This window comes from Gorilla gorilla, chromosome 1 (genome assembly GCF_029281585.2).
Source record: "Gorilla gorilla gorilla isolate KB3781 chromosome 1, NHGRI_mGorGor1-v2.1_pri, whole genome shotgun sequence".
In the NCBI taxonomy this organism is placed as follows: domain Eukaryota; kingdom Metazoa; phylum Chordata; class Mammalia; order Primates; family Hominidae; genus Gorilla; species Gorilla gorilla.
This window is the reverse complement of record NC_073224.2, coordinates 183,322,555-183,348,038: the sequence shown is the minus strand read 5'-3', so window position 1 is coordinate 183,348,038 and position 25,484 is coordinate 183,322,555. Positions and strand designations below refer to the sequence as shown.

The 25,484-nt window shown below is 38.2% G+C and overlaps 1 protein-coding gene and 1 long non-coding RNA gene across 3 annotated transcripts in view; one reads left to right on the top strand and one right to left on the bottom strand.

Annotated features, from left to right (window-relative positions):
* Nucleotides 1–2,683: 2,683 nt before the first annotated feature.
* Nucleotides 2,684–19,813, bottom strand: LOC115933761 (uncharacterized). The gene is made up of 3 exons (XR_008670825.2): nucleotides 19,098–19,813; nucleotides 18,391–18,511; nucleotides 2,684–2,947 (listed from the first exon to the last, which is right to left on the bottom strand). It is a non-coding gene; the product is annotated as an uncharacterized lncRNA (long non-coding RNA).
* Nucleotides 19,814–20,086: 273 nt separating this feature from the next.
* The window catches only part of PRKAA2 (protein kinase AMP-activated catalytic subunit alpha 2), a 70,184-nt gene continuing 64,786 nt past the window's right edge, over nucleotides 20,087–25,484 (top strand). The window contains exon 1 of one of the 2 annotated variants that reach the window (XM_055359876.2): nucleotides 20,087–20,339. In XM_055359876.2, the coding sequence (XP_055215851.1) occupies nucleotides 20,246–20,339 (94 nt within the window). In that variant the 5' untranslated portion in view covers nucleotides 20,087–20,245. The remainder of the gene's footprint in view (nucleotides 20,340–25,484) is intronic. The other variant, XM_004025866.5, reaches the window with a different exon arrangement.

Here is a 25,484-nt window from a genome sequence, read left to right as displayed (position 1 = left end):
AGTGATAAAACTTTCCCAAAATGCCCTATAGTATCTCTCTTCATCATTACATTTCTTTCTATTAAAATGTGATTAGTTTTTCAGGTTCTGGACCAAATCCCCTGATTTCTCTTCTCTCATTCACTTACTGCTTAAACTACTCATAAAACAGTTACAGTAATTTTCTTGTACTTAATAGCCTCCTCTTGAGAGGCAGTGAGGTATGGTGATTAAGAACACAAGTTTCGGAGACAGGCGCCTAGGTTTGAATTCTACCTTGCTACTCACTATTTGTGTGACTTCGGCCAAGTTAACTTTCTGTGCTTCTGCTTCCCCATTCAGAAAACATGATGCCTACAATTCCTGTCTCATGCATTATTGTGAAGATATGTGAGTTCATCCATTTATAGTGCTCAGAACAGTCATTGGTATATATCAAATGTTAGTCATTATTATTCTAAATGTCATCTTCTAGAAGGCAGGAACATCATTTGTTTTTTCTCTATATTCTTAGCTACAACTAAGCACAGTGCTAGAAAATGTATCCTATCAATTTATACCTCTAGGACCCAACATATGTAGGAAACAGTGATATTTGGGGTGGGGGTGGAGAACAACATGTCAAGCAGTTTTATAGGTTATCTTTGTAATTCACTTTCCATCATTCTTTGAGGTAGATAGGAGATATGAAAGCTAAGGTTCTGAGAATTTAAACATCTTGCCCAAGATGAAATGCAAATTAAATTCATGTCTGTTTGACTGTTTTCATTGTATTATGTGTTGGAAATAAACAGGAATAAATGGATCAGTAAATCTGAGAAAGATCTGGAATTGTCTTTGGAACTCCTCCAAAATAAATTGTCTTTATTTACCACTGTATCCCCAAAATTTAGCACAGTGCCTACTTCACGGGAAGAGCTCAATAAATATTTATTGCGAAATGACTGAATAAATAAAGAAACAGAAGGACAAAGGAACAAAACAAAGAATGAATGGGCAAAAATGACTTCTTAAAAGGGTATTTTCAGTCCTAATATTCAGTCTCATACATTCAGTCTATGATGAATTTATGACAAATGCTTCCATTCAGCACCTTGAGAAAGCAGAGGAAGTAATTTATACTTATTTGCTATAAGTATAAATTCAGACCAACTGGTTCACAATCACTTGTGATTTTATTTTTATAAAATGAAGAAGTAATAAGCCTCTGCAACCATAAGTTTCATTCGTTTGGCTGTGGATTCACTTGGAATTGGCAAAGGAATTCAAATAAATTTGTGTATTGTATCCTAAACATATTCTTTTCTTTTTAATTCGGAGAACTTTAGGAAAACACTTTTTTTGTTTGCATTTTAGATGATTGTATCCTGACCCCCTCCCCCTCAAATATTCAGTCTCAAGCTGGTAAAAGTCTACAGGGACTCCTGGAGGAACTGTTAGAGATGCTTCCTTGATGCAAATTAGTCCCCAACTTCCTCTTAATACATGCATGGGAGAAACACCTAAGTTTAACATAAAATGGATTTGTTTATAATAAGATGTCAACATGATAAAAACACATTAATATATCTGCAGGGTACAATGAAAAGCTATTGCAAAAAATCAGCTACAAAAATACTTTTCATTTAGATCACAAATACCAGATACTTGAGGAATGAGTCAATGTATGTCTTTGTGAAAAGAAGTTTGTATCCCACTGGTGCTTATAAAACATTTCTCAATTTATAAAAGCAGGCTTTCTTGCATGATTTTAGAGTACATAAAACTATTCACCCTGGGAATGGCATAACATCATTTTGGTTTATACAGTTACATGTTTTCTGCCATCACACACACAGATCTTCAACATTATAATTAATTTTAGAACAGTCTACTTTGAGATAGCCAACTTCCTATAATATTGCAAATATGGTCTAGTGAGAATAGCAGAAGCATATGCAGGATAAATGTTAGTCATAGATGCTTTTAAAGTTTTGGGATCCATTACTAATGTACAATATTGAACAAGAAATATTTCTCAGTTTTTGAACCAGAATCTTGCTACAAATGAGGGAAATTACCCATGTTTGGTATTCTTGCTCTTTTTATTATCGCACATATCCGTGGTATATAGTTATGTAACACTGTAGTCATACAATACTTATTATTTTTTTTGTGTGTGGTCACTGGTACATAGAGAAAACTGTCTGAAGCATTTACTAAGCCTTAAGTTCTATTTTATTAGGGTAAAACAGAGTTTCTGTCCCATCTAAGTTATTTGGGTTGAATTAGAATGATGGCAATAGATTTTATTATAAAAATGACTCACTGTCCTTTTAAATTTTATAATGTAAGAAGAATCATGACAGATCCACAGCTATTAATCACACAAATATATAGACACATAGACATACCTATAGGTTACTGTCTGGCTCCTAAATATTCGCATCTTATGCATACACTCTGGTACTAAAAGGTGAAAAAGTAGCTGTGTTAAGGATGACACAACTGTAGCATATTCCACAATCTGTGTATAACATTAGCATCTTTTTGTTTTGAAAGTAAATTTAAACATCCTGCCTTTTGTTTATATTGCTTATGGCTTTTCTTACAGTGTGCTTATAAAGTCAACACTTGTATTAGTCAATGTTTGCTATAGTAAGAAACAACCCCAAGACGTCAGTGGCTTATAATAATAAAGATTTATTTCATGCTTACAGGCCTTTGCGTTGGCTACAGCTTTGCTGGGCTGTATGTGTTTTTGCAGTCCTGGACTGCCTGAGGAAAGCGCTTCTTTTGGTAGAGATCAGAAGCTCAAGAGACCAAGCCAATTCATGCAGGCACATCTAAAACTTCTGCAAGGATGTGGTAAATTACATCTACTGACATTCCATTGGCTAAAGAAAGTCACATGGCCAAGCCTTTTGTTGATGAAGTGACATATATTCTTTCCATGGGGTGGGTGAGGATATAGGAGAGTAAATATTAGCTGAAAAATAACACAATCTACTATGACTACAGATTAAAAAGCTAAATCATGTGCCTGAGTTGCAAAAAGAGTTAAATACTAAAATGGCACTGTAAATTTAAGGAAATTTTAAATATTTCTTTGGACAACTCCTTGCAAAGAACATGATTGCTTGGGAGCCAGAGTGGAAATTTAGAGAAAGAAATCTAATACATCAATCAAACATAAGATAGCATAAAACAAAAGAGTATTTATGCCTCTTCCGGGCTTCTTTCATACCTTGTGCTTACCTCTATCATTTTACTTGTCATTATGCTTTCTGATTTTTCATTTCTGAGATAAAAATAAAGCTTTTTTTTTTTTCTTCATATACCCAAGGCCGAGTAAAATCCTTAGCACAGAGTGGGCACTCAATGAATGTTTGTTGAATGACTACATGAATGCATGCATACATAATCCAGAATATATTGTTCTTACTATTCCTTTTTCAGTGCTGAAATTATTTATATTATATAACATGGAAGAACTAACATCCTGTATTGGTTTTTTCCTCCCCATTTTCTTTTCCTACCTGAGACTTTTCACTTTTCCTTCCCTCAGTGAGATTATTTGATTTTAAAGAAACAATGTTGAACATTCTGTTATATACTGAAGTATTTTCCTGCTAAGCTGTGTGTGTGTGTGTGTGTGTGTGTGTGTGTGTGTGTGTGTGTGTGTGTATAAGACAGAGATCTGTGCAAACAATTTTTATATGTTTAGGAAATATCACTGGAGTACTCACTATTCATTTACTATACTACTGATGAAAATCAGTTCTTGAATTTGTTCTTTCTACATTTATTTCTTTTGTGATTTCCTTACTGGGAATACCTTCAGAGATTGACATCCTGTAGTTATGAGACTGTCAGGAGGACTGTTACTATACTAACACTGTTAAAAACATTTCAATTAGGTTGTATAATGCAGTGCCTTCACAGTAAATAGCAGACAACAATAGAAACGAATGAAAAAGCTGATAATTTTTAAAAAATGGAAATAGTAGAATGCAAACTGTTTTCTATTACCATTCAGCACATATAATAAACATTTCAATTTCTATAAAATTATTGCTAAACTCACTTGGCTCAGCTGCGTATTTTTTATAATTTAAATTTCACACTGAAGTCATGAAGTACTTTAAGATGAAGTTCATACAAAATCGCATCTTTCAAGTCATCCAGAAATAGTATAGTGATATCATCTCTACAATTCCCCTTGCTCCTCCAAACCAAGATTTTACAATTCTGTAGTTATAGATAGACTAAGCATGTGTCAAAAGTAGAAAATATTGGCCGGACGTGGTGGTTCACGCCTGTAATCCCAGCACTTTGGGAGGCTGAGGCGGGTGGATCACAAAGTCAGGAGATCGAGACCATCCTGGCTAACATGGTGAAACTCCGCCTTTACTAAAAATACAAAAAAAATTAGCCGGGCGTGGTGGCGGGCGCCTGTAGTCCCAGCTACTCGGGAGGCTGAGGCAGGAGCATGGCGTGAACCCGGGAGGCGGAGCTTGCAGTGAGCAGAGATCCCGCAACTGTACTCCAGGCTGGGCGACAGAGCAAGACTCTGTCTCCAAAAAAAAAAAAAAAAAAAAAGTAGAAAAAATTATTTTAATGTGGTTATACGAAAGGAAAAGAGATCTTGAAACTTAATTGTTCATGACAAAACTTCTGAGGACTCAAATGGATGTGATTTCTTAGTCAAGTGTTTAAGTGATGTTGGTTTTTTTTTTTCCTTATAGGTCAAAATGGAATAACAGTATAGAGACTAGATGAATTATCCAAAAATTGACAAAAAAGCTGTCTTGTTTCATGAAATATCAGATTTGTAATGAATATTCAGAAAATTTAAATTTAGAATCTTAGACATATTATGGAAGAAATAGTAAAATGATTTAAAATAGTTAACATCTGAATTCTCAAAATTTTTGTTTAGTGCAGAAAAGCACTTGGAATATAGTAAGATCAAGTTCTTTTTATCTGATTATTGCATTTAGTGGAAGGATTCCATCAGATACAATCTAGGCTAAGACTCGTGACACAAATAATATAGAGCTCCCAACAGCAAAGGAGTGAGAACATGCAAATTCTTGTAGGGATTTATTTTTAATTTATATTTGAAAAATGTTTCTAACAGATGGGAAAAAGTAAGGGACTATTCATAAAACTTTTGGCTTTTTTCCACGAAAATGCTCCATTTATTGAACAGGAAATAAGGTATAGAATATGCTTTTAACCAAACTAGGAATTCATTTCCCCAATTCATAAAGTTATTCATTCCCTCTACAACTAATCTACATATATCTTCATCTGATACCTCTCAATAGATTTGTCTTTAAATAGAGTCCAAGAATAAGTGTTTGTGGCACCCTCTTTCAAGAAAGAGGAAAGAGCAATCTCTCTTTTCAATGTCGATAAATGCTAGGTGATGACCAGGTTAAGGATATTACTTGTTGTGACCAAGAAACTTGACAGAGTGGTATGTTCCTGGTTTATCTGATATTATGCCAACTTCAGGTGAAAGCCTAGAGTTTCCTAGGGTGAGTCCAAATTTCACAGAACGAGTTTTGGACTGATGGAGATGATCAAGAAGTTGTTGAGCTTTTCAGATGTTGAATAAAGTAGGAATGGAAAACAGGGCTAAGTATCAAGAATGCAGATTAGACTTAATCAGTAAACTAAGAGGCAAAGTAAGAGGCAAGTGATAAGAGTTAACAACAGGTGTCTATACAACCAATGCTGAGAGCCTTTCCAGCAATAATTCAGAATGGAAGCTGAGTTTGGATTCAAGGAACATAGTCCAATGTTGGGACTTAGAAACACGACGTTTGTTAAAGACAGTTTTGATTAATTCTATCTCAAAGAAAAAAAATTCCTCCTTGTCTTCCAGGTTGTTTTCATTAAGAAATTACCACATGACTTAGCTTTTGCCCTGTGGGCATCATAAAGATCCCATTAGATTTTAGAATGGGGTAGTAAAGAAAAGGGCATAAAGGGTGTATAATCACACTCTTATTTTATAAGTCTATGACTCCAAGTGTTTTGTAATAGTCAATGAAAATAGGTAGCAAAAATCCAGTTAACTTCTTTCTTATATAACCAAATAGAGCTTGGTGAAAGGAATATAATGAGGTGCCATTTAAATCCATGAGTTAAAAAGTAAGTAACTTGTTTTAAAATTATTTCATGGGTACAAGTCTTCTCCTTGAGAAGGTAAAAGCCTTGAGGGTGTTGTTCATAGGATAATTCTTTTGTATCTAGCATGTTAGACAATAAAAAATTCTCTTTTTCTTTTTTTTTTTTTTTTTTTTTGAGAAAAAGTCTTGCTGAGTCGCCCAGGCTGGAGTGCAGTGGCACGATATCGGCTCACTGCAAGCTCCACCTCCCAGGTTCACACCATTCTCCTGCCTCAGCCTCCCGAGTAGCTGGGACTACAGGTGCCCACCACCACACCTGGCTAATTTTTTTTTCCATATTTTTAGTAGAGACGAGGTTTTACCATCTTAGCCAGGATGGTCTCCATCTCCTGACCTCGTGATCCACCCACCTCGGCCTCCCAAAGTGCTGGGATTACAGGTGTGAGCCACTGCGCCCGGCCAAAAAATTCTTTAGGCTTGAATTACATTCTGAAAAACTAGCATTTAGTTTACTAAAAAATATTTCCCCAATGAGTAAACTTTATAGCAAACCAAATTATAATTAACTGAATAAAGCATATTAAAAGAAGTAGATGTTTTATAAAGTGACTTAGAATCAGTACAAAAAAAGAGAATACCTCTCAATTTATTTTTTCATTGTTCCTAAAACATTTGAGAAATATCAGAAAAGCCTTTAAATATACATTTTAAAAATAGAGGAAGATAGGATGATTTCTTTTTATTCTTCATGGGAGCATTTTAAAGCCCCACTTATGAGAATACAGTTGAAGATAGTTTTGACCTCTATTTTTTTTTTCCTGGAAAAACTCATGGGAGATGGCATGATAAGCATCTCAGTATACATTATAATTTTTATTACTTCCCTAAGTGTGCCTGAAATTCTACACAATTTATTAAGTAATCTATGTTAGTAATCAAGTGAATAAATAATGAAAGAACATAAGAACAGGATTATGGGCTGGGTGCGGTGGCTTGTGCCTGTAATCCCAGCACTTTGGGAGGCTGCACTGGGCAGATCACTTGAGCCCAGGAGTTTGAGACTAGTCAGGCCTATGTGGTGAAACCTCATCTCTGCTAAAAATACAAAAAATTAGCTGGGCATGGAGGCACACACCTGTAATGGAGGCTGAGGCACAAGAATCGCTTGAACCCGGGAGGTGGAGGTTGCAGTGAGCTGAGATCATGCCACTACACTCCAGCCTGGGCAACAAAAAAAGACTCTGTCTCAAAAAAAGAACAGGATTATGGTGGCAATGCCATCTGCATGGTCACTTTGGAACACTGGCAAGGGTACCAAAGTGTCAAATTTGCATGGGGACCTCCTTGAAACATGCGTTGTTCTCTCCCTGCCCCCTTTAGGAGAAGCTTTCTGGGGCACTAGGATGATGATACAATGAGGAAAACCAAACTGGGGGGAAAAAAAGCTGCCACCAATTTGGGGGAAAGTGGAAGATGTTCCCTGAGAAGGTGAGAATTACCCAAGTGGCAAAAAAAAGAAGAAAGGTACACTAGACTCGGGCAACTCAATTATGGTTTGCAACAGTAACTACTCATCACTGTTCGTAGGTGATATCCCTCATGTGTTGCTCAGCCCGTTTCCTGAGAAATTTGTTGCAGATCCTGCTTCATAAAGGCCTGTAAAAAGGAATAAAATAATTTTTTCTTTTAAAATTATTTAAAATGTTTTGTTATTTTTCATAGAGAAGGGGTTTTACCATGTTGCCCAGGCTGGTCTCAAATTCCTGACCTTAAGCCATCCACTTGCCTCGGCCCCCCAAAGTGCTGGGATCGCGGGTATGAGTCACCACGCCTGGCCCCAAATCATCTTTTCAATTGGTAAAGGGTTGTAGGCACTGTGAAGAGAAAACAAAATCCCTTCTCCTAAATTTTAGGACTTGGCAATGAGCACTGGATGGACAAGCAGAGCCGAGGAACACTGGAAAATGGAAATGAGTATGGGTCACTTGGGTTCCATAGAGAACAGAGAGCAGAATTTTGTAAAACATCAGGAAAAACTCAGTTCCTGCAACATTTCAATTTGTCGCCAAGGCTAGCATGGTCTGGGAAAAAAAGCATAATTTTTCAAAGTAAAGTTATTATTTTATTTGGGATTTAGTTTATGAAGGACAATATTGTGTTCCTCTAGCCCACACAAATAAATTATGCCTGGCCATAAATAGTAATATATTAAATGAGCAAACCAGTTTTGCATAAAAGGCATGGTCTGACTTCCCTGTGGACATGACAATAGAAATAGCATTCCTTCCTTTTTTAAATTCATTCATCACTACTTAAAGAATGACTATAACATGGTCATTCTCAGTGGGGCAAGAGGTTGTTATAAATAGAAGCAAGTAATGGTGCAAATGCAGTAGCTTATTGTTTATTTTGATAAAATAAATCATATCAGCTTTGAGGGTATTGCTTTTTTACCTCTTCCAGTAGGAAAGGGTAGAATGAATCTGAGCACCCTGGAAATTGGTATGGCTGTGTGCTACTCAAGTATAGCAGTACACAAAAAAGGAGGGTTGAGAGCCACAACTGTATAGCAATATAGCGAAGAATAAAAGTTTTCTTGTCCTTGGGCTTTTATAGTCACTCTAAATCATAAACTGTTCCAGAGAGTGACAATTACTCAAAAGAGAGAAAACTACAGGTAATAGAATTCTAGAGAGAAAGATGAATTCAAGCCAGGAATGATTAGAAAATTCTTCACAAAAGTGGAAAAAGCTGGGCATAATTACATGATGTATGACTTTAAAGGGTAAGGTGGCTCTTTAATTATTAAATAATACTTTCCTAAAACACTTATTGGGTACCCAAGTGGTGGGGATATAAAGATAAACAGGATAAAATCCATGCCCTTGAATATTTTAGGTAGGGGACACATACACCAAACAAAAAAAAAAAAGGAAGAAAAATAATGTCATGGAACAAATACAATGTCATACCACAATATAGTGCTAGAACAGAGGTGATATAGGGCCTCAGAACAATACATAGGAAAAAGCCTTCAGTGCTACCTGGGAAGGGATAGGTAAAATAAGATAAAGTTATTTCTGAGGCTGAGCACAGTGGCTCACATCTGTAATCCCAGCAGTTTGGGAGGCTGAGGTGGGTGGATCACTAGAGGTCAGGAGACAACCATGGCCAACATGGTGAAACCCTGTTTCTACTAAAGATACAAAAAATTAGCCGAGTGTGGTGGTGCTTGCCTGTGGTCCCAGCTACTGTGGAGGCTGAGATGGGAGAATCACCTGAGCCTAGGAGGTGGAGGTTGAACTGAGCCCAGATTGCACCACTGCACTGCAGCCTGGGCGACAGAGCAAGACTCTGTTTCAAAGAAAAGAAAAAAAAGTTATTTCTGAACTGAGATTTCATTCAGTTATTACTCATTAATTTAACTAACATGCATTAAGTGCCTACTATGTTCACAGTGCTTGCTCTCAAGGGATTGATAGTCAAATGGTGGACAAGACATGTAAACAGATAAGTACAATGATGGATTGAATTAAATACCCAAGGTGCACAGCATTATTAAAGATACGGAGGTCAAATGTGTGTGGGAGGTTGTGGAAATGCTTCATAGAGGAGGTGAGTTTTTAAAGATGTGGAGGTATTTGTTAGGCAGATTGTAATGGAGAATATCAAGGATGAAGGAAGTACCAGACAATAAGAGTGGGAGTAAAGGTGCAGTGGCCTGCTCCAACTTGGTGTATACACAGGACTGACAGAAACTTGATATGACTAGAGCTTTGGATAACAAAGATGAGACAAGAAATCGGGTTGGTAAGGACCAGATCATAGAGAGCCTTGAATCCAGACTTAAGGACTTTGATTTTTCTCTGTAGACCAGTAATTTTCAAACTGGAACCCACTACTTCCTTGAGTTTCAAGGAAGTACATTAGGAAGGTGATATGGTTTGGCTGTGTCCCCACAGGGGAGCTCAAATTGTAGCTGCCATAATTCCTATGTGTCATGGGGAGGACCTGGTGGAAGGTAATTGAATCATGAAAACGGCTCTTTCTCATGCTGTTCTGGTGATAGTGAATAAGTCTCATGAAATCCGATGGTTTTATAAAGGGGAGTTCTCCTGCAAATGCTCTCTCTTAACTGCCGCCATGCAAAACATGACTTCGCTCCTTCTTTGCCTTCCACCATGATTGTGAGGCCTCTCCAGTCACATGGAACTGTGAGTCCATTAAACCTCTTTCCTTTATAAATTACCCCATCTCAGGTATGTCTTTATTAGCAGTGTGAGAGTAGACTAATACAGAAGGTAAAGAGCATACCAAAAAGGCAGACTTTTTTGGGGGCTGTGAACACTAAGCTAAAGAGTTTTAAACACTAATCTTTAGGTTATGTTAAATTATTGAACACTTTTAAGGAAGGAGGTGATAGGCTACGAACTGTTTTTGAATGATCAATCCATCCACAAGATTTCTGTATCATTCCAGAAATCTGTTAAGTCATCCCAAATTGCTTCATTGTTCTTCTAATTAATAACTAAGCAATTGCTAAATCCTATTTATTCTTTCTCCTAAACAATCCTTAAATCCATCCTTTCCCTTCCTTCTTTACTGGGACTACCAGTGGTTCAGGTCCTCATCATTTTTCCCCTTGTCAAATAAAAGAGCGTTTAACTTACTGCTCAGTACTCTTTAGTCAATCCTATATGTAACTTTGTCATATCACTTCTTGCACCATTTTGAAATTTATTAGATTTTTTTTTTTTTTTTTTTTTTTTGGAAACAGGGTCTCACTCTGTCACTCAGGCTGGAGTTCTGTGGCACAATCATAGCTCACTGCAGCCTGGAACTCCTGGGCTCAAGGGATCTCTCCACCTCATCCTCCCAAGTTGCTGGGACTATAGTCCTAGCCTCACTTTGTTGCCCAGCCTGGTCTCAAACTCCAGGCCTCAAGTGGTCCTCCTGCCTCAACCTCCCAAGTATCTGGGATTACGTGCGTGAGCTACTGTGCCCAGCTGAAATTTATTTCTGAAGTGTGTATGTTTTCCATTAGAGTACAAGTTCCTGGAAAACTGATGTGAAAGGTCTTGAAAGACTGTCATTTGGATTCACTGCTAAATGTTCTTCAGTTATTCATTCTCTCTCACACATCAGTTTGTCCTTTTCTATGGATCATACAAGTAGCATACAAACATGCTATACTTTTCCCCATCTTAAAAAATCTACCCTTGTTTCCATATCCTCCATTTGCTGCTATTTCCCTCACAGCAAAACTTAAAAGAATTGTATAGAACCACTGTCTCTATTTCTTCACTTCAATTTTTTCATAAACTCACTTCACTCTGACTTTCATCTCCATCACTCCACTACAAAGTCACTTGTCACAGTCATCATATCCAATAGTTAACTCTTCATCCACATCTTCCTTGACCTTTGAGTAGCACTGGATACAGTTGATAATAATGCCTTACAACAGCTGAAAATATTCTCTTAAGTTTCCTCTTGGCTTAGTGGATATTTCTTTTCAGGATCCTCTTCCTTTTTTTTTTTTTTTTTGAGCCAGAGTCTCACTCTGTCGCCCAGGCTGGAGTGCAGTGGCGCCATCCTGGCTCACTGCAAGCTCCAGCTCCCAGGTTAACGCCATTCTCCTGCCTCAGCCTCCCAAGTAGCTGGGACTATTGGCGCCCGCCACCACGCCCGGCTGATTTTTTGTATTTTTAGTAGAGATGGGGTTTCACCGTGTTAGCCAGCCAGGATGTTCTCGATCTCCTGACCTCATGATCTGCCTGCCTCGGCCTCCTAAAGTGCTGGGATTACAGGAGTGAGCCACCGAGCCCAGCCAATCCTCTTCCTTTTATAGGTTTCTAAGTCTGGGATGGTTCAGCCCTGGAGTCTCTTCCTTTTGCTGTCTACATTCACTTCCTAAGGGATCTCCAGTCCTGTGGGATATACGCTAATGATTTTGAAACTTACATTTTGAATTTGGGCCTCTTCCCTCAATGCTGATGATTTTGAAACTTACATTTTTGAGTCTGGGCCTCTTCACTCTGGTCACAAACTACCTACTTGGTGTGTCCTTTGGGATTGCTATTAAGCATCTCAAACTTCGCATGGTCAGATCAGAATTTTGTACCGCAACCTCCCTTCTTTTCCCCCAGCTTATTTCTCATAAAGTCTTTGGCATTTCAGTCTATGGCACTCTTATTCATCTCATTGTATGGGCCAAAAATCCAAGTCTTTGATTTCTCTTTTTTGATTCTTTGCACACTTTTCATCTAACCATCACCAAAATTTCTTGGTGTTAACTTCAAAATCTTCATGCCAAATCTGAATGCCTCTCACCATTTTCACTGCTACCATCCTAGTGTAAGCTACTATCAGCATTCATCTGGTCTACTTCAATAGTCTCTAAATTAGTTTTTTTGTTTACACTTTTGACCCCTTAGACTCTCTTCCACACAACCATCTAGAGCCATCTTTAAGTTTATAATTCATATCGTGTCACTCTCCTGTTCAAAAATTCTCAGAATATACTTGACTACACTTTTTTAAAAATCTAAAGGTTTTAATACAGCTTACCCAGTATAATCTAGCTATAGGCATTCTAACCACAAACGCTTTCATTCTCCTTCTTGTCCACACCACTCTGGACACATCAACCTTCTTGTTATTCCACCAATATGCCTTTAGCACTGTCTCAGGACCGCTGCACTTGCTATTCCTTCTGCCTGGAATGCTCTTATCCCAACTATTTCAATGGCTCCTTCCTGCACATAATTCTTAGATGCTACATTCTCAGAAAGACTTTTTGACGACCTATATAAAATGCCTGCCCTCCCCCATCCCCACTTTCATCTCTGTACTCATTTATTCTGCTTTTCCTTCACAGCACTTAACACTAACCTTACATATTATATATTTATTTGACTCCTTATTTTCTCATTCTTACAGTAGAATGCAACAAAACACTCTTTTCTCGACCTAACTCTAGTCAGACTCCTCTGACCCACTAGGTCCTGTCCTTGGGCATGTCTTCAAGAGCCCAGTTTTAGCAAGAATTCTGCTAAGCCAATTTAGCCAAAATTCCCCACCCTCACTACCTGATCCTCTTGATGTCTAACCAAATTTCTCACCCTCACACCATTCCCTGGGTAATAGCTGATCACCCTGGCCTGCCTTCAGCAAGAATCCTGTTAGGTCCGTTTAGCAAAGAATTACCCCACCCTCCTAGTAATTTTCCATTCATCAACACATCTTGTCCCTCCTCCTTGGCTATAAATCTCTACTTTTCTTTGTTGTATTTGGAGTTGAGCCCCATCTCTGTCTCCTACTGTAAAACCTCATTGCAGGAGGTCCTATACCTTTCACAATAGTCCCAAATAAAGTCTGCCTTACTGTCTTTAATAAGTGTCATTAATTATTATTTTCTTTGACAAAAAGTACCATTATAAGTGGTAAATAAGATAGGCTATACTATCTGTTTTGTTCATTGCTACATTCCCAGTGCCTAGAAGAGTAGTGTGCCACTCAGTAGGTATTCAATATATCTTTGTTCAATGAATGAATGTACTTAGAACAAAGCAATGATATACTCCGAGAATCTAGAAATCTTTTGTCTGTGGAATAGCTAGTTGTGTAACAATTTAAAAACATTTCAATATTTTAAAAGTAGAAGGTGAAAAGTTTATTACTTAATGCTTTTAAAAACTATTAACAGAATTTTACAGAATTGAAACCCCAGAGTCTTGAAAGGGCACCTAGTCTAAGCCTACATACAAATTAAAAAAAGAAATGGAATTATCTGATTTTTTTAAGGTCCTTATTCTTGGAAGGAGAATTAGTTTATTATTTATAGAGCATTTAGAACTTGAAATTACCTAATTTATCTTAAGTTTGCATTAATCATGTCAAAGCTTAATAGTTAATGTTAACGGGATTGTGCCAACAGCCAAAGCATTAACACCCACTTGAGGTCATTAAAAGAGTATTATAAAAGGCTTCAAATAATAGTATATTACACAGTTTTGTCAAGGGGTGTTTTAATTCCAACGGACAGCCCTAACAGAGATGATAATCAACTCAAGGTGACACTGGTATCTACTTACTCCAACTTCACCAGTTCAAAAGTATTCAGTACAGATAGTCACTGAATCCATGCCAAGAGGGAAATAATTGATTTAACTGATCTAAAAGTGTGTTTGAGCTTTTTTTCAGACAAGCTGTCAACACACACATGAAAGCAAGATTCTAAAAGTGCTGTCAGATCCATAATGTTTATACAGCAAAGCAAACAACCTTTATTATTCCAATTAATGCATCTGCTCATGAAGGAAGTCTGATCCAAAATGTTGTATTTTTTCTCAGCTGCACTGAAAATTATAATGTTGACTCATATTGAAGCAATTTAGAAATGTACTCAGCCACAAAATGAAAATGGATTAAGTATAATATTTGTTACTAGGGTACCTGCTAAAAATAACATCTCAAAATTATTTATTACATTTCCTTTAAAGGGTTTCAAGTATTGTCATGTGTATCTACTTATGTCTTTGAAGGGGGCTAGGCCCATAATAGTATTCTCTTAACCTTACAAACCAGTGATGATAAATATTAGGAGATAAACTGTGTATAGGGAAAATAATGTGGCAAGATCAGTTCGTTGAGATACCTTGGACGGTGACCTACAATACTTTACAGTAATTACTCTATCTTTTTCCCTCTATTGTTTAACTCTAAAACAGGGAGTGGAGTTTGGGAGTTGAATGTCCCAACAACTGACAAGTACTTTAGTACTTCATAGTCTAGTTCAACACTATTAGTTTTACCAATAAGAAGTGAAATGATCTGTTTAAGGACACATTGCTAAGAGGCTAAGATGGAACATGAACTCAGGATATATATGTACATATACAAATATATACACATAGATAATATATAGAGAGAGTATATGTATTTATATATACACATATATATGTACATATATACATACATACATATATGTATATATATGTATACACACATATTTAATTATATATATAATTTTGAGACAAGGTCTTGCTCAGTTGCCCAGGCTGAAATGCAGTGCTGTGATCTTGGCTTACTGCAATCTCTGCCTCCCAGGCTCAGGTGATCCTCCCACCTCAGCCTCCCTAGTAGCTGGAACTACAGGCGCACCCCACCAGTCCAGTTATTTTTTGTACAGACACATTTTCACCATGTTGCTCAGGCGGGTTTCGAACTCCTGGACTCAAGAGATCCACCTGCCTCGGCCTCCCAAAGTGTTGGGATTTCAGGTGTGAGCCATTGCACCAGGCCATGATTTTTTATTCCAAATACTGAGCTTTCTCTACTACCTCTTGTGATCATGAATAATTATTGAGATAAATCCAACAAGATCAGGATATTCAACAGTTAAAATAATTCGATGTTTCAACAAATAGATGACATTTTTAAAAAAGAGTGGGAAGAGAAAACACTACATATTAAAAGAGATGTATTGACAAAATGGTAAGTGTGACTTTTTTGATCCTGATTAGCATAAACCAACTGTAAAACTACATTCCTGAGACAATCAAGGGATATTCACCACAGAGTGGGTATTTCATAACAGTAAGGAATTAGTGCTAATTTTGTTAGATATGTTAGTAGTAGTATGGTTGTGTTAAAAAGAAGTGCTTATCTGTTAGACCTATATACTGAAGTATTTGTCAGTGAAATAATCTGCTTATTTACTTTAACACACTCCTGAAAATAAATTTAAAAAGTGCAGAGATAGATGGGTAAATGATGACAATTGTTGATCATCACAGATGCTAAGGTTATTTATGTTACTCTACTTTTGTGTATGTTTGAAGTTTTTCACACAAAATTTAAAAAATGTAATTATTGAGCTTGTACTTCCTATAAAATACCATAAACATCCTTTATTATTCATCGAGTGTCCAACTTTTTTATTTTAAATTGGAGACAGCCATAGAAGCCCTATATCATGAATCTATAGACTTCAAAGGTGCTAACTCATGCCTCTCTAACCTCACTAATGACTGCTGTGCTGAGATGTAAAATTATGCTTTGCCTTTAATATATGTATACATCAAATAAAACTGCACTCTTCCCTGTATTGTTGTTACTTGATTCTCTAGCTTAGTAACTAACCCTTTCTAAAATTCAATTTAGCAAATATTTTTGGAATGATATACCAGGTTCCACCAGGCCCCAGAAACAGCAAGTGGGGTATGAACATATCATTTGCATATATAATATGTAAATATAAATACATATATGTATCTATCTATATGTATGTATAATGTATATAATAGAATTGATAAATTCTATATTAGCTATATTAAACATGTACAATGGAAAACCTAAAAAGAAACATGTAATGAAAAACTTAATGAATCATGCTTAATGTCAGAATTATCTTTCTATTCTATTTAAAAATTTACAAAATATGAAGAGGTAATCAAAGGGTATACAGCCAGAAAATGTAGAAAACAGGTATTATAGAGGTATGTTAGATAATTAATTTATAAAAGTATTGTTATTTTTCTGGATTTGGGGATGTTTGTGGCATTTGTCAGCTTTTATAAATTTGTAGAGAGTTGTTTTTCACTTCAAATTCTCACTTTCATACCCAATTTTGCATTTTTTTTCTCTTAAAGAGATTCCCCCACACTGAATAAACTTCAGGTGCCACATTCTGAATCTGCTTGGATATCTATATTTTGTCAGGCATTGTCCCGGGAGCTAACGATACATCAGTGAACAAAATAGAGAAAAAAGGCCTCTCTTCTTTTGTGAAGTTTAGATTCTAATTGGGAGAAACAGACAAAAATATAATAAGCACATAAATTAAATAGTATGTTAGATGGCTAGTGCTATGTAAAAAAGTTGAGGAGGGTCAGGGGACGAGAGTGCAGGGCAGAGAGCATGAGTGAGATAAAACCGCAATTTAGGCCTGGTGCGGTGGCTCACGCCCGTAATCTCAGTACTTTGAGAGGCTGAGGCAGGACAATCACTTGAGTCCAGGAGTTTGAGACCAGCCTGGGTAACATGGCGAGACCCTGTCTCTAAAAAAAAAAAAAAAAAAATTTAAAAAAAATTACAAAAAAAAAAAAAAAAAGAAACTGCAACTTAAATAGGGTGGCCAGGGTAGGGTTCACCAAGAAGGTGACTGTGAGCAAAGACTTGAAATAATTGGTTACTGATAATACCAATGGTGTCTAGTACAGTATATTAGTTTAGTGGTCTTGCATTAATGTCCTATTCAGGACTTATTTTAGAATATTTGAAGGTAAAACAACCCCAAAGTTTCAGAAGCAGGAGGGTAAAGCAGTAATAGTTGGACCAGCGCTAAGAATTGAACACCTCCCTGGGGCACCGGCCTTAGAGATTGGTACTAAACAATAGCGGCGTGAAACCTTCATTGGAAGATAATAAAATGGGAACATTGCATTTACCAGGTCATCTTTAGGGGTGAGACCTCCAAGAGGCATGACCCTCAAGGAGATCTACTCTGATTAACTGTCGGGTTTTCTACTGCTGAGTAGGAAGAGGCAAATATGGAACCTTATCTGAAGTGTCCAGGACAACAAGAGGGCTGAGTACTGCCACCAAGAGTTGTCCTTCTTACCCACTTACCATTCAACCTTTCCTCTAAATAAAAGTCACAAAAACAACAAAAAGTAGTTTAAATACTTACAAATTTATAGGATATATTATTGGACTGCCCAAGAAATAATAAAAATATGAAAATGGAACCACAACTGTGACAATTTTTAACTTTCTTAGAGCACCATACTTTCTTTTGGCATAGGCAGCTGCGGTATAATAGGCAGACTGAAGGACAAGTCAGAACTGGATATGAGTTCTGACTCTGCCACTTTTTAGCCCTGGGCAAATCAGAAAGGGAAAAACTAAGTTTTATCGTCTATAAAATGGGAAAAATAATCTTTCTTTTATGACAATTAAATAATTGTGTTTAAATGAACTTCTTAATCAACAAAGTATCATAGATGTTTCACATAGTAACAAAACTATAAGGTAGTCCACAGTAGCTATGTAAGAATCATAGTTATGAAGTATATAATAATTTAACTTACAGTATTTATCAACAAATAGTTAAGACAGTACGAAATGCTTTGAAATCTCAATTTACAGTTAGTCTTTATGTAGCTTCAAGAAAGCAATCATCTAACTTCAAGTGAAGACTTTTCAACATCTTTTAACGGGATATTAGAGCAGAAGACATATACATCTCATACCTCAAAAGCAGAATAGGTCTTTTCTTACTCACTTGAATACTGAAGGAATGACCCTTAACCAGATGAAAGTTCAGCACAAAAATAACTATTTTCTCAAAATTGCCAGCGAGGTAGAGTGATTCCTAGATGATACTTGTCAGCAAGAAAGATGATCTGAAGAATGAACAAAAATAGCCTCTGTTTAACACCTGTGATATCTATAATTTATAAGCTGTGATCTCTCATCAGATTGTCTTCATGTTTGGATGAGAATGAATGTTTGAAATTTCTATATTTAGTACTTATCAGAAAACAAAGTTTTGTTGTGTCCTATTCTTTTTGATCAATACATTTCAATTTACATATAAACAGTGTTCAAGAGACTTCATGTTTGAGGAATGTGACCTTGAAACTCTACTGGCATGCAGTGCTATAAATGTTTGACTAATCCTTAATTACTTATCCCCAAACAGAATTATTTTACTGTTTTAAAATTTTTTATTTCATTGGCAAATAAAAATTGTATATATTTAGTATGTATATGTTTTGAAATATATTGATTGTGGAATGGCTATAAGTCAAGCTAATTAACAAACATATTGTATACGAATCTTTTTGTGTGTGTGGTGAGAAGCAAATAAACTTTAATCACTGAAAGACAGAACAACATTAAAGAATGAGACAACATTAAAGGAAGGAAGGAAGGAGGGAAGGAAGGGCGGGAGAGAAGGAAGAGAGGCAGAGATAATCGCTTTATTACCTAATTCTTTGCCAGTCTTTTTTCTTTTTTTGTGGGGGGGGAGGGTGGGGAGGTCAGTCTTTGAACACGCTGCCTAGGCATCATGCTTCTAATTTCCTCTTACTCTTTTCACTTCTATATCACATTTATTCTCCCTTTAATATGTGACCTTGCATTGGCCTCGCCCTTCACCATTCCTCTGTCGCTTACGTATTTTACTTTCTGCGGGCAGAATATTGTTTCCCTTCCCACGTCTTTCCCATTTCCTTCTTGTACAGCTGTATCACATTTCGGTACTATATGTTTATATAAGCGCGTGGTAAAACTACATATTTATATAAGCATGTGCTAAAAAACAGTCGAGCAAATACCGTGACTGAGATTTTTTGGAAAACTGTGGGCAAATTAGTTAAAATTGAGAGCTCTGGTGGAGAGGGTCTCTTCCATCTATAGGACAAAATAATTGGGAATTACAGAATAAGTAGAGGAGGACAATTCAAGAGAGTACAGAGCTGCGTGCGTTCTCCCTGTGCCGCGACCCGTATCCAAAAGCCTCAGACGAGACTTGAGGAGCTTCCTAGAGGCTCTCCTGCCACTGCCCCTTTGGCCAGGGCCCTTCCCGCAGTCTCCCCTCCCGACTCTTCCCTTTTACAGCCCCTAGCTCCCGACACCCGAGGCCCGTCTCTTCTTCCAGTTTGACTTCCAAGTCTTTCCATTCCCTAGGATCGGGCCCCAGTCTCACCCCCTATTTTCACCCCCTTCGGTTTTCCCTCAGAAAGGGCCTCCTGCCTCCCTCGGCACCCTCGCCTACCCCCCTCGCAGCACCTGTCGCTTCCGCCCCTCACTCGGACCCCGCGCATCTGGCGCGGCCCCTCCCGCACTCCCGCCCAGCGCCCCGCGTCCCCGGCCCCCGCTGTCGCTGCTTCGGGTTCCGCCGCAGGAGCCTCGCGCTCCCTCCCTCGGCCCCGCCCCGCCCGCCGCTCGCCCGTTGCTTCCCACCTGGGCCCGAAGCGCCCAGCGCCCCCTCCCGGGACCCCGCGCCCGCCCCGCGCCCCTCGCGGCTCGGGGTCCGCCCCCTCGCCCGCAGGGCCCGCTGCACTGTGGGTAGGCGGCGGCGGCGGCGGCTACGCGGAGCGGCAGGCGGCGGAGCGAGGCCGCGCGCGCCGAAGATGGCTGAGAAGCAGAAGCACGACGGGCGGGTGAAGATCGGACACTACGTGCTGGGCGACACGCTGGGCGTCGGCACCTTCGGCAAAGTGAAGAGTTGAGTACGCGCTCCGCACAGCTGTGCGGGGCTGCCTGACTTGCGGGAGGCCGGGGGGAGAGGCGGGAGCCCCGGGCCTCCGGCGGGCGCGGGGCTCGGCGGCAGGTGGAGCGGTCCCGGGTCGCGCGGAGCTGGGGCCCCGGGAGGGTGGCGCGCACCGCCTCGCCTGGCACCGGCGCCCGGGCCCCGCAGGGTCCAGGGAAGAGGGCGGGGGTGTGAGCTGAGGATGGGCGTCCTGGGTTCCAGGTCCCGCGCCCATCTGCCTTTCTGGAGGTGGGAGCAAGGCACTTCTGTGTTCTCTGGACCTCAGTGTCCTCCTCTGCAAAATCGGGAGAACTGGACTCGTTCTGCGAGGCGCCTTCCAGCTCTGAGCCTGTAGGCTTAGGGCGGGGATCATCCACGCTACTGAGGACTGAGGCGCCGTTTCGTGCCGGGTGCCCTGTTAGGTGCTTTGCATGGAATCTCATTGAATCCTTACAGTGACTTGGTCAACATGTTGTCCTCACCCTAAAGGTGAGAAAACTAGGACCCCTAGAGATGTAGTAACAAGCCCAAGGTCACACAGAAATGGGCAGTACCAGAGTGAAGTCTAAGATGTCCTCCAATTCTGGTCTTGCTGGGAGGTCCCTGCCATCCCCAGATTCCTTCACGTTCCAGGACTCTCGGTTGTTGGGGGTGACTGTTTGGGGGATGCTCCAGGGGCCAGAGGTTGCGAGTCTTTCTTCCTGGGGTGTTTAACGCTGGAATGCAGCTGGATTGGGTCAGAGGTTAATTAAAACAGAGAGGTCTGAAGGTGTTTGTGTTTGTAAAATGGCTATGGGAAGACTTCTAGGGTAAGGGAGAGAAAAAGTTTCCTTGGTGTTTGGAGGATTTGAGGCTGAGGAGGTCAGGACTGCTAAGGCATATTCTGCTAAGGTCTGTCTTCATGGAGATAGGATCCCCTTTTGGATGTAGAAAAACAGGCTGCTTTTGAAATGTTATACTTTATTCGAGTTAAGTAACTAGTAAGAATAGTTAAGTATGGAACTTTCATTTGTTTTCTTTTTTGTTAATTAGTCACATGGGATTTAATTAACCTGCCTTCTCTCCAGAATAGAGACAGTTGTTTATTAAAAATACTTTGTTGCAAATCCAGAATTATAAGTGAAATATTGACCTTTTTTTTTTCTCTTTGCTGAAGAAATGCTGGGTAGGCAGTCTGGAAATTTTATTCTGAGGTCTCTATTTCCTTGTAAAATTCATATTTTAACCCCAAGTCAAGGCTGTTGAATGAGTAGAAGAGACTCATTTTTCATTCCTGTGGTAAGAATCAGCTCCTGTTTTCTTGCACATATTTAATACTCATTCATTTGTTCAAAAAACGCTGAGCACCTGTAACGTGGTAGGCACTGTTCTAGGCAATGAGGATACAGCAAGGAAAAAACAGATCTTTTTGTTTAGCTTTCTAGTAGGAGAAGGCAGACAGTAATCAGAATATATATGTAAAAGGTATGTTTAATTTTATTGAGAAAAACGAATCAGAGAAGGGAAGATAGAGAGTTTTGTGAGGTTGGCAGTTTTCAATAAGGTGGTCAGACAAGGTGGTATTTTTGCAAAGACCTAAAAAGTTTGTAAAATTCTTTGCTGTCCTGTGAGGGTTATAAAGTCCTGGGTTATTTTTGAAAGACCTTATAAGTAAAGTGGATAGTTAGAATGTATTTAAGATGAAGACAGGACAATCCAGGGATTGGATTAATGCCTGTAATGTTACTTGTCATTTAGTATTATTACTAAGGACTATTGTGTTACAACATTATACAGTTGCTCAAGCAAACAGCGCCTTTGACATTTGGACATGTACACTCAAAGTTATATAACTTAACCCTATGTCCTTTCATATTGTGTTAAAAGTTTTTGCTTGTCTTTTTAAGTTCATATACTGTAATCTGAATGTAGAGTACAGTACTCATCAGATCAATCAGTCCATTGCCAAAGACAACTTAAATCTCTTGTATGTACTTTTGAATTGTTTCCAGGCACTGGCTTCTTAAAATATAAACAGAAAGAACTTTGATTTATGAGAAATTCTTTTCCTGGAGAACCTCTGTCCAATGAACAACCAGTTGAAGGAGTTTTCCTAACACTGTTAGATCCTCTCAAAAGTGATACCATGGTTTCCTATCCAAGATTAGGATTAGTACAATTGTTACTCATATAATTCTTCAAAGGACAAGCGAAACAAAAAGTCATGTTTTTTTTTTTTTTTTTTTTTTTTAGAAAACAGCTTTATGGTTGGGCACTGTGGCTCACACCTGTAATCCCAGCACTTTGGGAGGCTGAGGCGGGCGGTTCAATTGAGGTCAGGAGTTTGAGACCAGCCTGGCCAACATGGCGAAACCCCGTCTCTACTAAAAATACAAAAATTAGCCGGGCGTGGTGGTAGGTGCCTGTAATCCCAGCTACTGAGGAGTCTGAGGCAGGAGAATCATTTGGACCTGAGAGGCAGAGGTTGCAGTGAGCCAAGATTGCATCACTGCACTCCAGCTTGGGCGGCAGAGCAAGACTCCGTCTCAAAAAAAAAAAAAAAAAAAGAAAAGAAAACAACTTATTTAGGTATATTTTATATATGAAATTCATCCATTCTAAGTGTACAATTCAATGATTTTTACTAATTTTGCCAAATGTTGCAACCATCATTATAGATAGGTTTTAGGACATTTGAGGACACCACAGTAAGATTCTTTATACCCATTCACAGTTAATCTCTTTTCTACCCTCAGTCCCAGGAAATCACTAATCTGTTTTCTGCCTGTATAAATTTGCTTTTTCTAGGCACTTCTTCATAAATGTGATCGTTCAATATGTCATCTTTTGTGTTGAGCTTCTTTAACAATGCTTTTGAGATTCATGCATGACATAGCATGTGCTATTAATTTGTTCCTTTTTATAGCTGAATAATATTCCATTGTGTGGATATGCCACATTTTGTCTATACAAAACCAGTTGATGGTCATGGTTTCAAGTTTTGGGCTGTTATAAATAATGGCACTACGAATATTCACATGTAAGTCTTTGTGTGGACATATGTTTTCATACACCTTGGGTAAATAACTAGAAGTAGAATTGCTGGGTTATATCATAGTTTTATGTTTTACTTTTTGAGAAACTGCAACACTTTTCCAAAATGGTCACACCATTTTATAACATTCCCATCAAAGATGTATGAAAGTTCCCTTTTCTGAGTATCTTTGCCAACATTTGTTATTGTCTGCCTGATTTATTATAGCCATTCTAGTGGGTGCGAAATAGTATCTCATTGAGGCATTAATTTTGCGTTTCCCTAAGGACTAATGATGTTGAACATTGTCTCACGTAATTACTAGTCATTTATGTATTTTCATTGATGGAATGTCTGTTTATATCTCTTGCTTATTTTCTAATTGGGTTACTTGTCATCTTATAAGTTGAGTTGTGAGGATTCTTTGTAAATTGTGGATACAGATCCTTTAATGGATATATTTTGCAAATATTTTCTTCCAGTCTGTTGTGTCTTTTCATTTTCTTGTGTTTGAAGTATAAAGTTTTGAATTTTCATGAGGTCCAATTTATTAGTTTTTAAAATTATTTTATGGACTATGCTCTTGATGTCATAGGCAAGAAATCTTTGCCTAGCCCAAGTCTTAAAGATTTTCTTTTATGTTTTCTTGTAAATATTTTATTATTTTAGCCCTTATGTTTAACTATGTGATCTATTTTGAGTTAATTCTTATGTATGGTGTGAGATGAGGTTGTAAGGTTAACTTTTTGCATGTGGATAACCAATTGTCTCAGCAGTTTTTGTTGAATGCAGGTGCATTTTTAATTGTTGTAGATTTTAGACATTGCAAAATGAATTTCTACTAAAAAAGCTAATAGGAGATGATGTAATTTTAAAAGGTTGGCCAGGTGTGGTGGTCCATGCCTGTAATCCTCCTAGCACTTTGGGTGACCAAGGCAGGAGGATCCCTTGAGCCCAGGGGTTCAAGACCAGCCTGGGCAGCATAGGGAGACCCTGTCTTTGATTGATTGATTGATAGAAAGATAGATAGATAGATAGATAGATAGATAGATAGATAGATAGATAGTTAGATAAATGGTTATAAAAACATGGAAATGGAGAAGTAAGGAACATTTTATGTGCTTTCTCTCTTGACTTTTTTCCTTTTTCTTATTTGTTTATTAATTAGTTTTTTTAGGGACTGTGTTGACCAGGCTGTTCTCAAACTTGTGGCCTTAAGCAGTCTATCTGCCTCAGCCTCACAGTGTTGGGATTACAAATGTGTCCCACCATGCCCAACTTTGACTGTTATGCTAATTATAGATTTAGAAATTTTAGGCCAGGCACGGTGGCTCACGCCTGTAATCCCAGCACTTTGGGAGGCCGAGGTAGGTGGATCACTTGAGGTCAGGAGTTTGTTGAGAACAACCTGGCTAACATGGTGAAACCTCGTCTCTACTAAAAATACAAAAATTAGCTGGCTGTGATGGTGCGCGCCTGTAATCCCAGCTACTTGGGAAGCTGAGGCAGGAGAATCACTTGGACCCGGGAGGCGGAAGTTGCAGTGGGCCAAGATCGTGCCACTGCACTCCAGCCTGGGTGACAGAGCGAGACTCCGTCTTAAAAAAAGAAAAGAAATAAAGAAATTTTAACTTCAGTTGTTGATATATCAATTTATGGACCAAAGTTAGGGACAAAAAGCAAAAACTGAAAATGGAATAGTTTTAATAGCAGTAGTTTTAATTTGTTTTTTAAAAGTATATGGAAATCTTTGTATTTGTTAATAAAGCCTTATTTAAAATGTTTTAAATTTTGTCCTTCATTAGTCTATTGTATTAGCAGATTGCTGGGGGACTGTTTTTGGAAACATTATATGGGCTGACAGAGTTTAAAAGTAATGCTTTTTATCTATTTAAAATTTTTCTCTATATTGACTGTTTAGGCTCTCACTCTGGGTAGGGTAAAACTGTTAGAGAGTTCTTGTAATTAGACTTGTTCATTTCTTATCTAACTTCTCTAAAGGTGATAGAAATTCTAGAAGAATGGTCCTGTTGTTTGTGTTATATAAAGACTGGTTGAAGAAAAAAATTATAGTGCTAATTATTTATTTAAAAAGAAGCCTGCATTT